Raw genomic sequence first — 18685 nt, forward strand, 5'->3', positions numbered from 1 at the left:
CTAAACTCTAAACTGCAACATAAAAATATAAAATAATTAAATCTTATTTTATATTTGTCATAATATTAATTAAGACAATTTACTATAATAAATATAATACAAACCAATTTGATCAGAATACACAAAATGAAAAATGCACAAAATGGAAGAAGGATACTAACATATATTTTTTTCATAATCTATGTAAACTGCAATAGGGGTCTTGCGATTTACGAATACACGTGATCCGCTACAGAGATGTCGCGGTTTACGGATGAATGTAAAATGTGCATAAACCGTGAGAGAGATATAACAGTTTATGCGTTAGTATAAATATATTGAAGGGGTCTCGCGGTTTATTTTACAGTTTAGAATATTATTTTAATATAATTTTTTAATATCATCTCTCTTGAAATACTTTGTTTCGGATTAAATTGTTTCTGACAAATGTATGTATAAAAGAATGAAGACTTTATTTTTTTTGGTGACTCATGAAGACTTTATTTGAATAGAAGTATATATCTACTGTATTTACATTCCATTATTAATTAATGTGTCTTAAATAATTAAAAAAAATCCACCTTTAAGTTAGTACAATGTAATTATCTTCATAGCAACACGAGAATAATCGTCGGTAAAATGAGCTCGAACAGCGTATAGTTGAGAACAAACGCGCATTGGATCCTTCCTAGAAGCATGTGGTTTTTTTTTTTTTGGTGACTTGAAGCATGTGGTTTGACTAAACTGGTAAACGCAAAAAACATATATAAAAGAAAGCAAATTATTGGAAAATTATCAAATAAATTAAAAAATGTATTATTTTAATTTTATAATAATTGATTATGTATTTTATAAATAAAAAGAAAATATCTTGTTAAATAAATGTCATTTTCTCGTAAGAAAACAAGCATAACTTATAAGTCATCACATCAAATAACTAACACGTACACTTGACTTGATCACAATTAGTGCTCCGAATCAAAAGATTAATCCTCTTTTGGTGATGGTACCTCTCACTTCATGCATCAAGATATATGGGATTATTGACGGTATCGGCGGCCACTTTTCACTTTTAGCAAGCAATAATCTGCTATGAATCTGATGGTATCAGATTACATGTGATTATGTGAATGCTGGTGCCGTTCAATTTCAATCCATATAACTCTCTGGGTCCTACACTTTTACCAACCTTTTCAAATTTGCCTAGCTTACTTGATGATTTTTAATTTTTCATATCATATACACATACATACAGATAGTAATATTATATAGTATAAAACAAAACTAAACGAAAATATTTGAGGTTGACTTCTGAAGCGAGTGTTAAGAGTCAAAGTCTTTTTTACATGGTATGATACGAATTCTAGGTAGCTAATTTTCTTGGCTATTTCCTCCTACATTCCAAGAACCTGCTTCTAGTATTTCACAATAATTCTGACCGGTATATATAGAAATATACTCGAACTCCTCTCTTTCAGTTATCATCCACACATACACCTTGCTTCATCTATTCTCTTCCATTCCAATATTTCCCCACATACATCACTGCAATCTGTCTCTAATTCTCTCCAGTATATTTATATAAATTCCTGGTGTTGAGAAGAAATTAAATAATAATAATAATTGTCATCAATGGCGTCTAAACGGTTGTTTGACGATTCTGATAGAGATGCAGAAGAGGCAAGCGACAAACGCATGAGACCGAATAGGCCTTCTCTTGCTTCGTATGTTTATTTATTTACTAGATTGAATTGAATAACATGTTTGATGAACTGAAGTTAATTAATAATTAGTAATTGTTAATTGTTGGCACAGGATAATAGGGGAAGCAGTAAGGGTGAAAAACATGCAGAGCCTGTTGTCAGGGTTGGAACCTTTGCTAAGAAAAGTGGTAAATGAAGAGGTGGAAAGAGTCATAATAAGACACCGTCATGGAAGTAACTACACGCGCTCCCCTTCACTGAGAATTGAAGCGGCATCATCGTCATCATCGGAGCAACCACCGAAGTTGCAACTCATGTTCACAAACGAACTTTCCCTGCCCATATTCACCTCAAGCAGAATACTCGACGCACAAGGGAACCCCATGCAAGTGATTCTTGTTGACAAAACCAACAATGATCAAATGGTTCGAACAAGCCTTCCCTATCCCGTAAAGCTAGAGCTGGTGGTTCTTGATGGTGATTTTCCCGGCGAAGAATCGTGGTGGAGCAGCGAGCAGTTTAACAGGCATATAGTGAAGGAGAGAACAGGGAAGAGGCCCTTGCTCAGCGGAGAATTGAATCTCACCATGAGGGATGACATTGCACCCATGAATGGGGACATTGAGTTTACCGATAACTCTAGCTGGATCCGTAGCAGAAAGTTCAGAGTTGCTGTCAGGGTTTCTCCCAACCAACAAGGTGCTATCAGAATTCGTGAAGGCATCACTCAAGCCTTCGTAGTTAAGGATCACCGTGGTGAATGTGAGTTCTTACTCCATCCTCTTTCTATTTCCCTTCTGAAAAAGAATTTGTGTGCTAATATAATTCTTGTGTTTTGATGGTCTCAAGTGTACAAAAAGCATCACCCACCAATGTTGGACGACCAAGTGTGGCGCCTAGAAAAGATCGGGAAAGACGGAGCTTTCCACAAAAAACTCTCGGCGGAGGGGATTAATACAGTCCAAGAATTCCTCAAGTTATCGGTTGTTGATCCTCAAATGCTTAGAAAGGTATAACAATATTCATTATTGTCAAATTAAATAACTTTGTAATATTTACATGGATGAATTAATGAGTAGTATTATGTGTACGATCAGATATTAGGGATTGGGATGTCGGAGAAAATGTGGGAAGCGACAATAAAGCATGCAAAGACATGTAACATGGGCAACAAAGTGTATATGTACAGTCATGCTAATTATACCATCTATCTGAGTCCTATATGCCAGTTGATTAGAGCTGATATCAATGGCCAAATCCTGCAAGGCCGAGACCTAAACAGCTACAATAGGGTATGCATATCTATCTAATTAATTAATTATATATATTATCAAGCAAGTGTTTTAATTTATTCTTGGACTTTGATTTGATCCCATAATTCGCCTGCAGGTGTATTTAGAGAAAATGGTGAGCGAAGCATATAGCAGATGGAATGAGTTGGAGGAAATTGATCAAGCCGTTTTGAATGATAACGTTGCTTTGTTAACACAAGGTATGTTGATGACCTGGCATTTTACAATTAGATAATTCTTTCATGGATTCAAACTGATTTAATCAATGTATATGACTGAAATAGGGGAGGAGCAATTTGCAAACAACCATGAAGCGGCAGCAGCTACACTTGAATATGATGAAAGCAAGTATTTTGGCTATGTGCCAAGCAGTAGCCATAGCCATAATAATGAGTTGCCAGACTGGGAACTGAATGCCATGGCTTACGGCTTCTCAAAGACTGGAGCTTCAACTTCTGATTCTGAGTGGCCCAATTGATATTTGGATTTAGACCCCTACCTACTGTATATATGCAACTTCTTTGGCAATTCAGTAGTAACCAGTTAGAAGTTTTGAAACCCATAAAAAAACTAGCGTATAGGTTTAGATGGACTAGCTAGGGTGGTTCAACACTTCAACCTGCCCTTATTGGGCCAGTGTTGCACTCCCTCTCTAACCCAAGCCCAAGCAAAAGGATAGTCTGACTTGTGTCCAGCACCAGTGGTAGTCTAAGTCCAAGTTTGACTCTTGATTATGAACCAGTATTTAATTTGTCATGTTACAATTGTCCTTGTTCCTGATCACTTTTAGTGACATTGCTTATTAACATTTAAACCCTTAACAGATATAGTTGAGAGTATTTTTAATCGAGTATTTTTAGGGTATCATTTTTAATATTTTTAAGAAGTAAATTTTCAAAAAATGCAAGACCAATCTAATAATAATACATAAAAATTATACTTGATTTGCTTGTGTTGAGGGTTGTTCTTATGAAATTATTGTTGAATTGGTCTTAAATTTTTTGAAAAATTAGCTGTTAGGGGTATATTTGATACAAATCGAAAATTTTTGGGACAAAATTAAAACAAAATAAAACTTAGGAGTATTTTAAAAATTTTTATCAAAATTTAGGAACAAAAAGTATACTTTATCCTTAAAAATAATATAAAATTGGTTTAATTACTCTATTGGTCCCTATAGTTTTGCGAAATTTTCAATTAGGTCCCTATACTTTTTTTCCTTTTAATTGAATCCTTGTACCAATTTTTTTTTAATTGAGTCCCTACACTTTTTTTCCTTTTATTTAGGTCTTTATACCAATTCTTTTTTTTGTTAGGTCCCTATAATTAAGCCAATTACTACTAAGAGGGACTTAATTGAAAAAAAATTAGTGTAGAGACCCAATTAAAAAGAAAAAAAGTATAAAGACCTAATTAAAAAATTTTACGAAACTATAGGACCAACAGAATAATTAAACCTATAAAATTCTAACTGAATTAAAACTAAGTATTGAAGGAGCGAATTTCACTTTTAATTTCAAATCACTATTTATGACATATAATCTTACAAATATTGTTATAAGACCCAAAATAAAATTAAAATTAGAACTAGCATTACAGATACTCTAAGTTTTCTGAAATTCTGGTTTTGGGATCCTAGAAGTATCCTAAAATTAGTTTTAATGTATACCAAAATAGAAAAGGTAAATTATCTTGAAACACATCCAATCTAATTTAATATGATTATAACATAAAATGTCAGATATGGACGCAGTCAGTATGTGATGTGGCACTAAAAGAAAGATTTTAAATATCTAATACATATTCATTAAAAGAGGATTTTAGTAGTGAAATTTTTACGTGTCTCCAACAAGAGTAATTCACAGTGGGAGTTCATACAGTGATCTTTTTTTCTGATGATCATATATGCTCCTTCTTTTTTATTCCCAGTTTCTCTTCCCATCCTCTTTGCTTTGATCCTCTTTCAATACCTTCATTAATTTTTATTTAATTCCATCTTCTCTTTTCTGACATCTTTCTTCTCTAACTTTTTTAATGACCCAATCACATTCTTCATTCATCGTCGTTATCGTATTGTATACCGATATATTTTTAGTTCAATCACAAGGTGTTGTCCCTTTTTTTTTCATTGATCTTTTGAACTATTACAAGCATGTAGATATGGATACATTTATTGGTCATTTTATGATGCTGAAGCAAATTTTCATTTATCTAATTTATATAATTTAATGTATTTATATAATTTTGACTAATACAGCAATATGTATCCTTTATATATACACATTCATCTCGGTTTTTGTCCTCCCTACCCTCTCCTCTCCCTGCATCTCATTTATTTATTAGTCCTCTTAGAGTATTAGTTACTTCGTCGAATGTCATGATTAGCCGATATCTCAAAGCACCATCTTTTTACCTTAAGCTTAACCCTGATATGATTTATGTTTCTATCTATTATTTTATATATTTCTTTGTTTTTGTATCATCCATTACATTGTACTGAATTTTTTATGGTCTATTTTTATTAACTCCATTTTGTTTTAGGACATGAGTGAAATGCTTACACTGTTTTTTAGGAACGTAAAGGATGAGTTTTTGAACACTATACCTTAACATTTCTGAGTATATCAACCTTTGTCTCAAATGGATACGTTGATATAATCTTAGAATATGCAAACATCCCCGGTTGTAACTTGTAGGCAGCATAACAAAATTCCTCCATCTAAAACCAAACTTAAATTTAGTTTGTCTACTATAACTATTGAAAAACTTAAAGTAGAATATTCTATTAGTGAAAAAATCGGAACTAATTATAATACGAAAATGCTAAATATGAATGTACATGTTATATGGTTACATGACAACTACTCAATTGGATGACCTAATATGGACAACATCGTATACTTAATTAGGTCACACTAAAAAAAGACAAAATTATCACAAAATAGATCTACTAATAAAATGTCCGAAAGAGCACAGATTCATAAAGTATATATAAAAAAAAAATTATCCATCCACTTGTATAAAATTTGCAAAAAGAATTTACTCTTATATAAAATTAAGTCCAAATATAACTAAAACACACGATGTCTTTCTATATCAACATGAACCTCAAATAGAAAGAGTGATAAAACCTTAAAAACACAAACAACTCTTTAGTTATCGTGTTTAAATGAGAGCACAAAATTGCCTATGTTGTTACAATCAGGTAGGCTTTTTCAACAATTTTTAGTTGATGCATAGACAATGATAAAGGTTGATAGGCTTAATTTTTTCAGATTCAACCAATATAAGTTAAGAGTTGAAAATTATAAAGTCCTACACGAATCATTTACTAGAGATGAAGCTGATGCTATTGTCACTGGCCAACGTATTTTTCTTTCGAGTAGCTTTACTGGAGGTCCTAGATACTTGTTTAACAACTGTAAAGATGTATTTGCGATATGTAAGTATGCTGGCTACCCAAGCTAATTCATAACTATCACAAGCAATACCGAGTAGACTGAGATTAAAAGATTGCTACAAAAAACTAGTTTACAAGCACAAGATCGGCCAGATTAAAAGATAGGCACATTACTGTTGAGATACCTGATCAAAGGTCTAGGCCTAAATTATATGCAGCAGTGGAGAAATTCATAGTTCATGGCCCTTGAGGGAAGTACAACAAGGATAGCCTGTGCATGATTAATGGCCGTTGCAGTAAATTCTTCCCTAAGCATTCCGTGTTAGGACCATTACTGATGAGGTTGGTTTCCCAAAGTACAAGAGGGTTGATGTTGTACTATAGCAAAGAGGAACGTTTTGCTTGATAATTCATACATTGTTCCTTACAATCCATGTTTGTTATTAAAGTATGTTGTCACATTAACGTCGAGTATACATGTTAAACTTCTGCCATTAAGTACTTATTCAAATATGTACACAAAGAAAATGACAAAGTCACTACATCATTCTTTCAGACATCGGATGATGGTAGTGGAATGCAAGTTGTTGACGAGATATGCAACTACTATGATTGCAGGTATATATCTGCGAGTGAAGCAGCTTGAAAAATATTTGGTTATGATATTCAAGTGAAAGAATATGTTGTTATTAGACTTCCATTTCATCCATCAAATGAGTATCCAATTATTTTTAGAGACAACGAAAGCATAAAAGATGTAATTGAACGTGCCGATGGAAAGCTGACTAAACTATTGGCATGGATGGCTGCTAATAAAAGATATGAAAATTGGTAGGACTCTTACATATAGTGAGTTTTCAAATAAGTTTGTATAGAAGGAGGATCATTCTATGTGGGTTCCAAGGAAGATAGGCTTCTCAATAGGTAGGCTAAGCCATGTACCACATGGTAATAGTGAAGATTATTACTTAAGACTTCTACTTAACATCCAACGTGGTTGTAAAAGCTTCAAAGACATACGTACAGTGAAACGGGTTTCGTATAGTTCTTGTAAAACATATGCTATGCACTTAGTCTCCTCCAAGACGACAGAGGATTTATTGATGCAATTCTAGAAGCTAGCACGTGGGCTTCAGCTAAATACCTTCGTGGACTTTTTGTTGTTTTGTTAATCTTAAATACACTTTCTAGACTTGAATATGTTTGGGAAACATGCTACAAATATTTTGCAGATGATATTTTGTTTGAAATGAGAAGGAAACACCATAATCAAGGTAATGTATACAATATGTAGTATCCTAAATTTATTTTACACTTTAAGACATTATTGTCTTACAATATCTGTGTTCTTTTGTATTTCTTTCGGATATAGAGTTATGTTTAATAGATGAATAGATTTTGAACCTCACTCCTATAAAGATTGAAGAATAAATGCAAGCAAATGGCAGATCACTTAGAGATTTTAAAACCATTCCATACCCATGTGAAGATAATATTGATGGTTTAGATGATAGAATGATTATTGATGAGCTTAATTTTGACCGTGGTATCTTACATTCACAATGCAATGAGTCAAAACAGAAAATGAATGATGAACAACACCATGCATTTGATGAGATTGTTAAGGTTGTTCAGTTAAATTTAGGTGGATTCTTCTTTGTGTATGAATACGGTGGAACTGGTAAAACATTTCTGTATACAACATTTTCAGCTGCAATAAGAAGCAAGGGTGATATTGTGTAAAATTTGAAAACAAGAATTTACTCTTATATAAAACTAAGTCCAAATATAACTAAAATACACAATATCTTTCTATATCAACATGAACCTCAAATAGAAAGATTGATAAAACCTTAAAAATACAAACAACTCCTAATACAATCCTATATATCTCGAAAAAAAATCTTTCAACCATGACCAAAATTGAACTCCTTCCCTCTACCAGAACTGTTGAATACCTTAAAGCAGAATATGTTTATAGTAGGTGACGGAAGTCCATTGATAATCCATATGTTCATAATAAGTGATGGAAGGCTATTGATAATCCATCTAGTGTCAATGCTAAATGGTACTAAATATTTAGCAAGGACCATAGGGATGTATTGTAGAATTGAAACAGAAAAACACAACAATTCATACATTTAATGTAATACCCTTACTATTAGAATGTCACACTTACGGCTGCACCAATCTGATAGCGAGAAATATTATGACGACTTCATATACTTACTAATAAAATAAGAGCCTTTGACGTGAAACCATATCGTTGTTTTCTTTTAAAAAATATGGAAATACTTTTTAATCAAAACAACAAGCATATACATATATACAAAATTTCTTACTTAAGCAACTTACAAATATTATATATACAGGTCATTACAGTCACGACTCCAATCTCTCTTACAAGAATATAATAATAAAGGCGAGAGAAATCTACAACTTGTATATACAAACAGAAATATCATATCTAAGAACTTAACAAAATTTTCACACGCTTCCTTGTCTGTCCTAAAAAGATAAGTCTGTAGGGGGGTGAGAACATCGTCCTCGCTAGTTCTAAGTAGAGGGTTTAAGAATTTTCATAAGAAGACATTTTAAATAAAACTATTTTCAATCACAGTGATTCGTTAGTTCATAATCCAAACTTAAAACTCATACTTTTTTAATAAAAATTTCACGCAAAATAACATTCCATACATTTCACCGCTTTTCAAGAAACTATTTTAACCAAAACTTACTATTGATCCAACCAATCACGGCCTCTGGCTCAAATCAAATTAACTCAGCCTCTGGCCCAAATAAAAACAACTTGGCCTCCGGCCTAGTTCAAATTAAATCATCATCAAAACTTAAAATCAAAACAGAATCAATCATAGGAACAAACAATGCAAGGCAAATACAATTAGAGAGCAATTACAGCAAGTACAACAAATAATTAGACATAAATCATCAAATAGGCAAAACCAAACAATTAAACATACCCAGACAAAGCAAACAAATGCAGTATGATGCATGCCTGTCCTATTGGCCGTGAGCTCACGTGTCAGTTACTTTGCCAGAACCTGACACATCTGGTAGCTAACCTGGATATCGTCCTCTTGAAAATCGGTGGGTAGTACACCACCGCAATCCCCACCTGGTGAGCGGTATACCACCACGATCCCCACCATTGCGAACGGTACACCACCACGATCCTTGCAAGATTTTCAATTGGAAAACACACACCCGTGGGAGGTAAATATATAACCACGATCCCCATAAACATTGCGATGCTGGACAAGCGGTATACCACCATGATTCTTGACAGGTCAAAACTCATATTCAAAACCATAATCTTTTAAAATCTTGACCCGGAGCAAGCGATGACAGAACTCACCCCTTGCCTCTTACCCAACATCTCGAACTTTTATCCGGAGCAAGTGAACAATGCCACTGCCTTTTACTCGGTCACATATATCTCAGTCAGATTTAAAGTTCATTTTCAAATCAATTCTCAAAATCATTTTATTCATTCAAAATCATACTTTAAAATCAATCCTCATCATCCTTCATTATCACACTCAATCTCATCATACCTCCCATTCCACTCATCGATAAATTCAAACTCAAAACATAATCATTTTCTTAATAACTAAAAATCAAATCATAAAATCATTAAATCCAAATATTTCTAAATAACCACTTCAAACGAAGCCTCTAATTTTTTATAAAAATTTCAGCAACATCTCCTCTAAAACTTGGACTTTTTCCATCCTTCAAGGGTCCTAACCAAACCATTTCAAGGGAGGAATCGACCAAGGTATGGTTTTGGTTTCTTGTAGATAATGTGTAATGTAACACAAAAACGTAGGCTAGTTGACCATAAGATAAGTTGAATTATGTAAACTTGTTAAGGTTTAGTAATTTTGGTAAAAATATTGAGTTTATTATGAGAATGTGTTGATTATTGATGTTGATGAGGATTGATAATGATTATTGATTATTGTGATGATAATAAGCTGTGATGATGATAGATTGAATAATAATGAATTGTGTGGTTTTGATTTTGGATTAATTAGAACGAAAATGGTAAAATTGAGTATGGGCATGTTGTGGGAAGGATATGGAATTGCATGGAATACCTTTAGTGCTATCTTGGGTGTAATAACATTGGTTTTGAATTGAGAGTTTTGGAAATTTAGAGGTTTGGTACTTTTGGCAAAAATTTGATTTTTGACCAATTTTGGTGGGCTATAACTTGGCTTGCAGACCATCAAATTTTGTCAAATTTATTTCAAATAAAAATTGGATTCACGAAGTTTGTAATGTTTGAAGAACGGACTAAAAATGATTTTTAATGAAAAGGTTATGCACGTTTGAAATTTGGTGTCAAAACCTATTTTCTGCAAACTTAACATCTTTTTTTGATGTTTTTGATGCAGATGCGTATGCAAACATGCACACGACGCAGACCCTGGGTTCTTCCAGACGTCCCACATACGCGAACATGAAATGCATGTGGAATTGGCCTAAGGATAGGCTCGCGTACGACGTGGGGATGCCTCCCTGCCCAAGGGCTCGCGTACGCGAACATAAGTTTTAAACTATTTCTCTAACTTTTCAAACTCTTTTAATACCTATTTAGGGTCCGTTAGTGAGTCTTTAACCTTTAGAACAAGGGAGAACATGTTGAATGAGTTAGGTAGAAAATTGAGGAAGAGATTGAGAAGTGAATAGTCAAATTGTTAAACCAATGAAGTGATGAATGATACATGATGTGTAATTAATGATGATTATGATATTGATAATGATGAATTGAAAGTCTATTTGGCTTATAAAATTGAGACAAATTGACCTTCTGTCATAAGATGTGACTGGACACTTTAACTCCCTGGGTTCTCCCATGTGCATGATATATATATATTTGAGCTTGGAGTGATTGTCTCTCCCATGGATGAGCTTGAGATTTTTCTATGGATATTATTAAGCTTGGGGATGCGCGCACAGAGGGAGTGTCCAAGGTTAGCTACCAGGACATATCAGGTTGGCTGTATAACCGACAGTTGAGCTCAATAGCCATAGGATATACATACATCATATGCATTTGTATGTTTTGCTTGAGTGTGCATTATCTTGGTTTGTCTAATTGTTTAACTATGCTTATATGCTAATTGCCTATTTGTTGTATTTGTATTCTATTTGTATTTTTCTTACTTGAATTGTATGTTTATGTTTTCTGAGAGACCCCTCTTGGCGGAGGTGTGAGGGGGGATTGTTCCACCGGTGATTTGGAGGGTTGGAGGAGACAGAATGTGAAGTGTTAGGTTAAAGTTAGATTTAGAACTTGTATACCTTAGATAATTTACCTAATTTCTAATTTAATTGGATCTTTAAGCTGAAATTTGAGTGTAGGTGTTCTATGAATGCCTCTGACTTTCTTGAGACCTTATATATTATCTATGTTGGCACCTTTATCATGCTGATAACCTTCAATTCTCATTCCATACATATATTGTTATTTTTCAGATGTAAGACGAGAGGCACCTCGCTGATGTGTAACACCCTACCACACAAAGCTTTACACCTAGGATGTAAAACAGAGATGGCGAGGCGCTACGACCTCTAAAAATAAAAATTTAATATATAATATAGTGAAGAATTTTTATAACTAGGAGCCTTTGAAGGAAGGGATAAAACAAAATCGTTAAATAAAAAAAACGTAACACTCACGAAACGATAAAGCAGACAGTGCAAGAGAGAACAAGCTAAGAAGTTATGTTACCAAGAATTCCAAGTACATATAACAAAACTCAGGACTCGACTCGTGAAGATAAACCGGCCCGAGCGAATAAGTGTATATACATATAGATATATAGGAGAACCCAAAAGAAAACCCCAAAATATAGAGTTACAAAACCTGAGTCTCCAAAATCACCTCTAAGAGGAATTAATACAGCATATATATAATAAGTGGAGATAATAAGTATCTAAAAAAATACAAATAACCAAAATAAACCCAAAAGGTTTAGATCTTCGCAACATCAGAAGCTTCCAGCATGCCTCAGCGAGGAACTACCTGTCTTGCATCTGAAAACCACAAAATTCGCATGGGTGAGAACCGAAGGTTCTCAGCATGGTAACAGTGCCCACATATCTAACATGTAATGTCCTGGAAAAGCCGAAGGCAATCCTAGAACTTCCAACAGATAATTAAAACTTAAAGCATAACTAAACCATAGAGATAAAACTGGCAACTAGCTAAGGGTCTTCAAAACTATCTAAAACTCCCCGTTCCAACTCCTCCGAACCTCCCGACCACCATCGGAACCAATGCAACAAACACAGTTATTACAAACAGAGAAATTACAAATAGGATTCAAATATAGCAAATAATCAAGTAACATTTAATATGCAATCACTTAGGTAATCCAAACAAATCACATATAATGCATATGATGCATGCCTATCCTAGCGGCTGATGAGTCTCATCTGTCAGTTATAGAGCCAACCCGACAAGTCCTGGTAGCTAACCATTGGACGGTCCCTCTGTCGTGCATCCCCAACTCGAGTAATACTCAATCATAACATATTCATATTTATAATCATAATCATAATACAACACCTACTCTTGGTGTTTATCACGGGGGCGAGCTCATCCGGACCTTTCACAGTGTTCGGCCACACTTACGACATAGGGTCAGCAGAGTATTGAGTCTCAACCTGGAGCACGTGGTGGCTAGTCACTGCTTTCATCCAGGGAAACTCGTGTCTCAGATAGTCATTTCACATCCATCCATACACATTCCATAATCTTTCCTTATAACCATATCATCACTCATCATAACCCGGGGCAAGTGGGACGAACCACAACCCTTGCGTTCACCCGGGGAGCCTCTATACTAACCAACATGGAGCAAGTGGGGCGAAACCATAACCCTTTGCATTTACCCAGGAGGTACGTTCTCATATGCCCAGGAGGAACCAAGAAGGGGATCCTAACCTCTCACCATCTCGCTGGCGACGATTTTACAATACCAGGAGAAACCAGGAAGGGGATCCTCACCTTCCACCATCTCTCTGGGGTCGCACTTTCGAGAAAGAGAACTCAAGATACACAAATCATTCACATTCACATTTCATTTCCAACCAAAATTTACAATTTATCACACATAGCTACCCGACTTATATCACACACAGCCATTCGGCTCATATCATATACACCGCCATTCGGCTCGTATCTTATACACAGCCCTTCGGCTCATTCCATATACTCAGTCATTCCACCATCATCCTCAACAACTCATAACCTCATCATTAATCATAACTTCTCACTACATCCTCTTTCTTCACCCACAAGTTACCCTCTTCCCTAACTCACTCTCATTCACTAGGCATTTTACATCAATTTAAGATTTAGGGGATGAAATTGGGGTTTATAAGTGTGAAATAACACCTCAAAAGGTCACGAGCTTGTTGGGAAAGTGAAGGGCTTGAAAACAAAAACTTTAGAAAAGAACTGGGTCGCGTGCGGACGCATAGGGGTGTGCGTGCGCATGCCCAGAAATATCTTTAGACGTGTGCGTGCGCACAGGCTTGTGCGTACGCACAACTCGCAATCCTTCGTTGGTTTCGCGTGCGCACAGGGCGTGCTGGCGCTGCCACCAATAGCCCTGTCTCTGCGTGTGCATATGCATAAGGCTGTGCGTGTGCACATGACCAAATTCTCGCCGAGTGTGCATGCGCACAGGGCTGTGCGTCCGCACACAAACCAGAAATCACAAAATCTGCTGAAGTTGTAGAATTCAGATTTTTGGCCCGAACTTCCAACGATCATATCTCCTTCCACAAAATTCAGATTTCCACCAAATTTAAACCATTTTAAAGCTTGTGAAATTATCTTTCTTTTGATATAAAAAGCATCAAATTCCAAAAACAATAGCTTGAGATATGTTCCGTTGAAGTTCACTAAAATTTCATTTTACCAACTTTATAAACCTCCAATTTTCCAAAACATACACTCCCCAATTTCATTCAAAGCCACCCAAAACCTTACTATTTTAAATCTCAACCACATTCCAACTTTCTTATACAATCTACAACCTACTAAAATTATTCACTTTAATCAATCTCAAACTCAATATTTCAAGTACAACAATAGGCAATACACATTCATCACCTTACCAATTCCACATTCTCATTAAATTCCAATCCAATACTTCCAATTCCACAATATTCAACATACACTATCAAATATCCATATCAAACCCAATCTCAATATCAAGTCAACATACCATTCATCATCATCATATACAATTCACAAGTACCAACAACAAGAACATCATTTACACCCTCCAAAACCAATACTCACATAATCAATATCATGCATTTCAACCAATCAACCATCATCACAAATTCAACTCCTATCCTATGGGTCACTAGCCTAAGTTTTCACACCACATTAAATTTTAGATACAGAAAACCGAAACCATACCTTGGCCGATTCCCCTCTTAACCCGGAACACTTTCAATTTAACTTTTCCTCAACTTTCAAGACTCCAACACCTTTCAAATGGGTCTTCCAGCACCAAAAGCTCGCTCCAAGCCTTTCCAAGACTTTAATCAAGCTCCAATTTGGCAATTTCAACTCTAATTCAACATAAACTCAACTAGTTCATATAATTGAACAATTTTAATACTAGGGCACATGAAATTGGACAACCACAAGGGTTTAGAGTTTCCTTACCTCTATCCACTGATCTTTGAGTAATACCCACAAGGAATCAAGTCTAGTGAACCCCTAAAATATAAAAATCATCAAGGAATTGAGTCTTTCAAACCTTAAACCCGAAATGAACATACCAGCAGAAATGGAGCTAGGCAAAAGCAGTTTACTTACAGTTTTGTTTAGATAGAATTGAAGAGCTCGACAAGCCCGATGCGTGGCCGCAAAATGCTCGTCAATCGGAGCTCCGGATCAAAAGTTATCAAGGATTGAAGTTGGAAATGATTTTTGGAACAAGGGTTTCATGTTTCCCTTTCCATAACCAGTGTGTGTGTGTGTTTTGAAGAGAGAGAGAGCTGAGCTCTCTTTATTAAAGAGAGACTTGGCTGGGCCTTGGGCCCAACTTGGGTCCGGTTGGCCCGGTTTGGCCTGTTCGGCCCAATCTTGGGTCAATTTCTTTAAAATTGGTGCCAAAATTTTTGTTTTAATTTTCTCTATCATATTAAACCATAAAAATCTTATTTCTCACTTCCTAGAATATATTTTAATTTATGGGCTAATTAGTCATTAATTAACCGGGTTTTACATGATGTATCTGGAGATTTCCTATGCAAGCGAAGTTTTATTTTGGGATGCTGTATTTTGTACTTATGCTATGTATATATATAAATAGATTCTCCTCTGTATATATTTTATATTTTTTCCATCTTAAATGTTACTTTTGGAGAAATAGATGTTTTGTTTATGTTTTGGAAATAACTTTGGGATATGTATATATATGTATGTATACTCCGGCCGGCCTTAGTTTCGCAGGTCGAGTCTAGAGCTTGATATTTTGTATCTTTTAGTACTCTGATCCCTATATATATCTATGTTATCTTTCCTTAAGCACTAATTTACTCTTTTTATGCGTAGCCTACGTGTGCGATGCAATTTTCTATTTGCGCTTTTACTTAGCTTCTTCTTCAACGCTCCTAGTTATAATTCCTTTCAAATATGTGTGTGTGTATGTGTGTGTGTGTGTGTGTGTGTGTTTTCTTTTAGAGGTCGTAATACCTCGCCACCTCTACTTTACGACTTAAGCGTAAGCTCTATGTGGTAGGATGTGACATATGGAGTAGTACCTGATCAGTCATGAAAATGGTAGATGGATTTTGATTTGTTATCTCCTTTTGTGTTTTTCTCTCCTTTTCAATCATGGACTTCTAATTAGGGTCTTATAGCTTATTAATGAATGTCTTGTAGTAATGACTTTTTGGCCACACTTAGAGTAGGTAACAATGAAAGTCTTTTTTTGCTTTAGTTGTGCCTATCTTTCTCTCAACTAGGTCAGCTCTTCTTTTCAACTTGGGTTTGTGAGTAGCTTTTTTTATTGTGGGAGGCAGCGGCTTTGGACAATCAGTTGGTGTCCAGTACTATTAACTATTGACAGGCTTAATGTAGTATGAATATGTTGATCTGACGGCATCCATAGTTAGTTATTTATGGACAAAGTCCTAAGCTTTAAGGCCCATTTTAGCCAATGCTACAACTGCATGTCTACAAGACATACCTATACACATTATCCAATCAGAAAACAAAATATACTCAGAAGCACACATTGAATAATCAGAAACACACCAAGATTTATAAAACCAATTATAATTGTAATGTGCATATAATTGAAACCTGCATATATATAAAACCAAGCATAACATAAATGTGCATATTAAAACCTTACCAGTCAATTGTTAAACATTGCAAGTGCATGTCCCATCTTGTAAGTTAACACCAACTTTATGATTTTGAAAAAGCATCTCAAAAAGGACCCTCTCTAGTCAATTGCGCCATTAGAAGGGTCGTCTAGGGCCTTGTCAGCACCATCGCCAGCTACTCCATCAAGTATTTCTCTTTTCCCGCAAAGAATATTACAAGGGTCTGATTATTCTGTAAATAAAGGTTATGGGTTGGGGGTTATATGGGTGTGTGCGACGTTTTATTTTGTAGTTTTAGAAATGACGTCGTTTTTGAAGAATGCAATGTGACAGTTAGACCCCGGTCTATTCTTGCTCAGCCAACGTGACACTTAACTCTGACTAAATGTCCACATTAGCGTCGTTAACTACAATGTAGGATTCTTTCGTTAAGTTTGACGAAGAGAGATAATAGAGGGACCACCGTGACTCACGTTAGTCATGGATAAGGGCCAAAACAGGTGTATTTTATTGACATGAGTTGTCTTATCCTAATTGAGAATTTAAAAGGACTGAATTGAATGTTTACTCAAAATTTATCTACACCATTCACCGTATGAATTTCATGCTTCTTTTATATTTTTATTATTGTTGTTGCTCTTATCTTTATTGTTTTGTTTTTTTTTTCATTCTTTGTCTTTTTGTTCTTATGCTGGGTCTTCTTTTTATTTTTAACTTTTTAGAGGATAAACAAAAAAAGAAAAAACTAAAGAGTAATAGAAATAAAAAAAAGTAGGAGAAAAAGAAGAATAAACAAAATAATAAAACAAAAAATTTAGAAGTTTTGTGTTTTTATTTACAATATTTTGTGTTTTACTTATAAAATTACAAATATTTATTTATAAAAAATAGTGTAGAATGATGATATTGTCACCCTATTTTAATAATAACATTTCATATATGATCTTTTTGTATTTCTCTGATTTATAAAAATTAAATAAGAAATTTATTTATAATTTATTATTTAATTAAAATTATATTTTTAAGAAATTTTATATATCAATTAAGTAATTTCTTATATATGATTTAAAGCTTTAGTAATTGAATGCTAATAAGAATTTTATATGCTTTAATTTGAATAACAGATTTTTAGCTCTATTTTATAATTTAAAGAAAACTTCAAATCTCCAAATATTGAATTAGAGTGTTGAGTTGAAAATAATTTGTAAATTGATGATTAAATGATAATTGTATAAATATTACTATTGGATTCAAAATTAGTTTTCAATTACTATATTAACCTTTAATTTTATTAAAATTACTAAATTGCCCAAAATCTCCAACTTCATACACAAAACCTAATCCCCAAATTGAACCCATTAACCCTTAGCCACCGCCTCACCACCGCCACAACTAATCTTTTTCCATATACACACACGCGTAACACCATCCACACACACACAACACCACTCACACACACAGAGACGCTGAAGAAAGAAAGGGAAAAGAGAGGAGCTTGTGAGGGAGCTGCCACTGGAGCCATTGTCGCGCCTTCGTCGCCGTTATTCGAATTTTAGATTTGAATAACAAATTGATAATCATTATGTTTTGAAAATAATTTTTAACTATAATATCTTCTTACATTAATTCTTAAAAAACCTCTACTAAGAACCCTTTCGAGGACGATGTTCTCACTCCCCTACAGACTTTCTTTTCAGGAAACGGACGAAGAAGCTTATGAAGAATTTTTAAGTTTAGCTTATGCGATATGGATGTATTAATTCAGTTATTATTTATTCTTTTCTCCCCATTAATATTATAATTATGTAAAAGGGATAGGAGTTGTATGATTTGTATGTATATAATATGTATAAGTTACTTGAGTAAGGAGTTTTGTTTATGTATATGCTTGTTTTTTTTATTGTAAAAGTATTTTT

At 34.4% G+C, this 18685-nt stretch overlaps 1 protein-coding gene across 1 annotated transcript; it reads left to right on the forward strand.

Annotated features, from left to right (window-relative positions):
• LOC107630344 (protein SAR DEFICIENT 1-like) lies at positions 1438-3799 on the forward strand. The gene is made up of 6 exons (XM_016333444.2): positions 1438-1703; positions 1795-2444; positions 2532-2692; positions 2780-2974; positions 3072-3174; positions 3259-3799. Exons 1-6 carry the CDS (start codon positions 1612-1614, stop codon positions 3450-3452), a joined length of 1395 nt encoding a protein of 464 aa, XP_016188930.1. The 5' UTR covers positions 1438-1611; the 3' UTR covers positions 3453-3799.

This window comes from Arachis ipaensis, chromosome B03 (genome assembly GCF_000816755.2).
Source record: "Arachis ipaensis cultivar K30076 chromosome B03, Araip1.1, whole genome shotgun sequence".
In the NCBI taxonomy this organism is placed as follows: domain Eukaryota; kingdom Viridiplantae; phylum Streptophyta; class Magnoliopsida; order Fabales; family Fabaceae; genus Arachis; species Arachis ipaensis.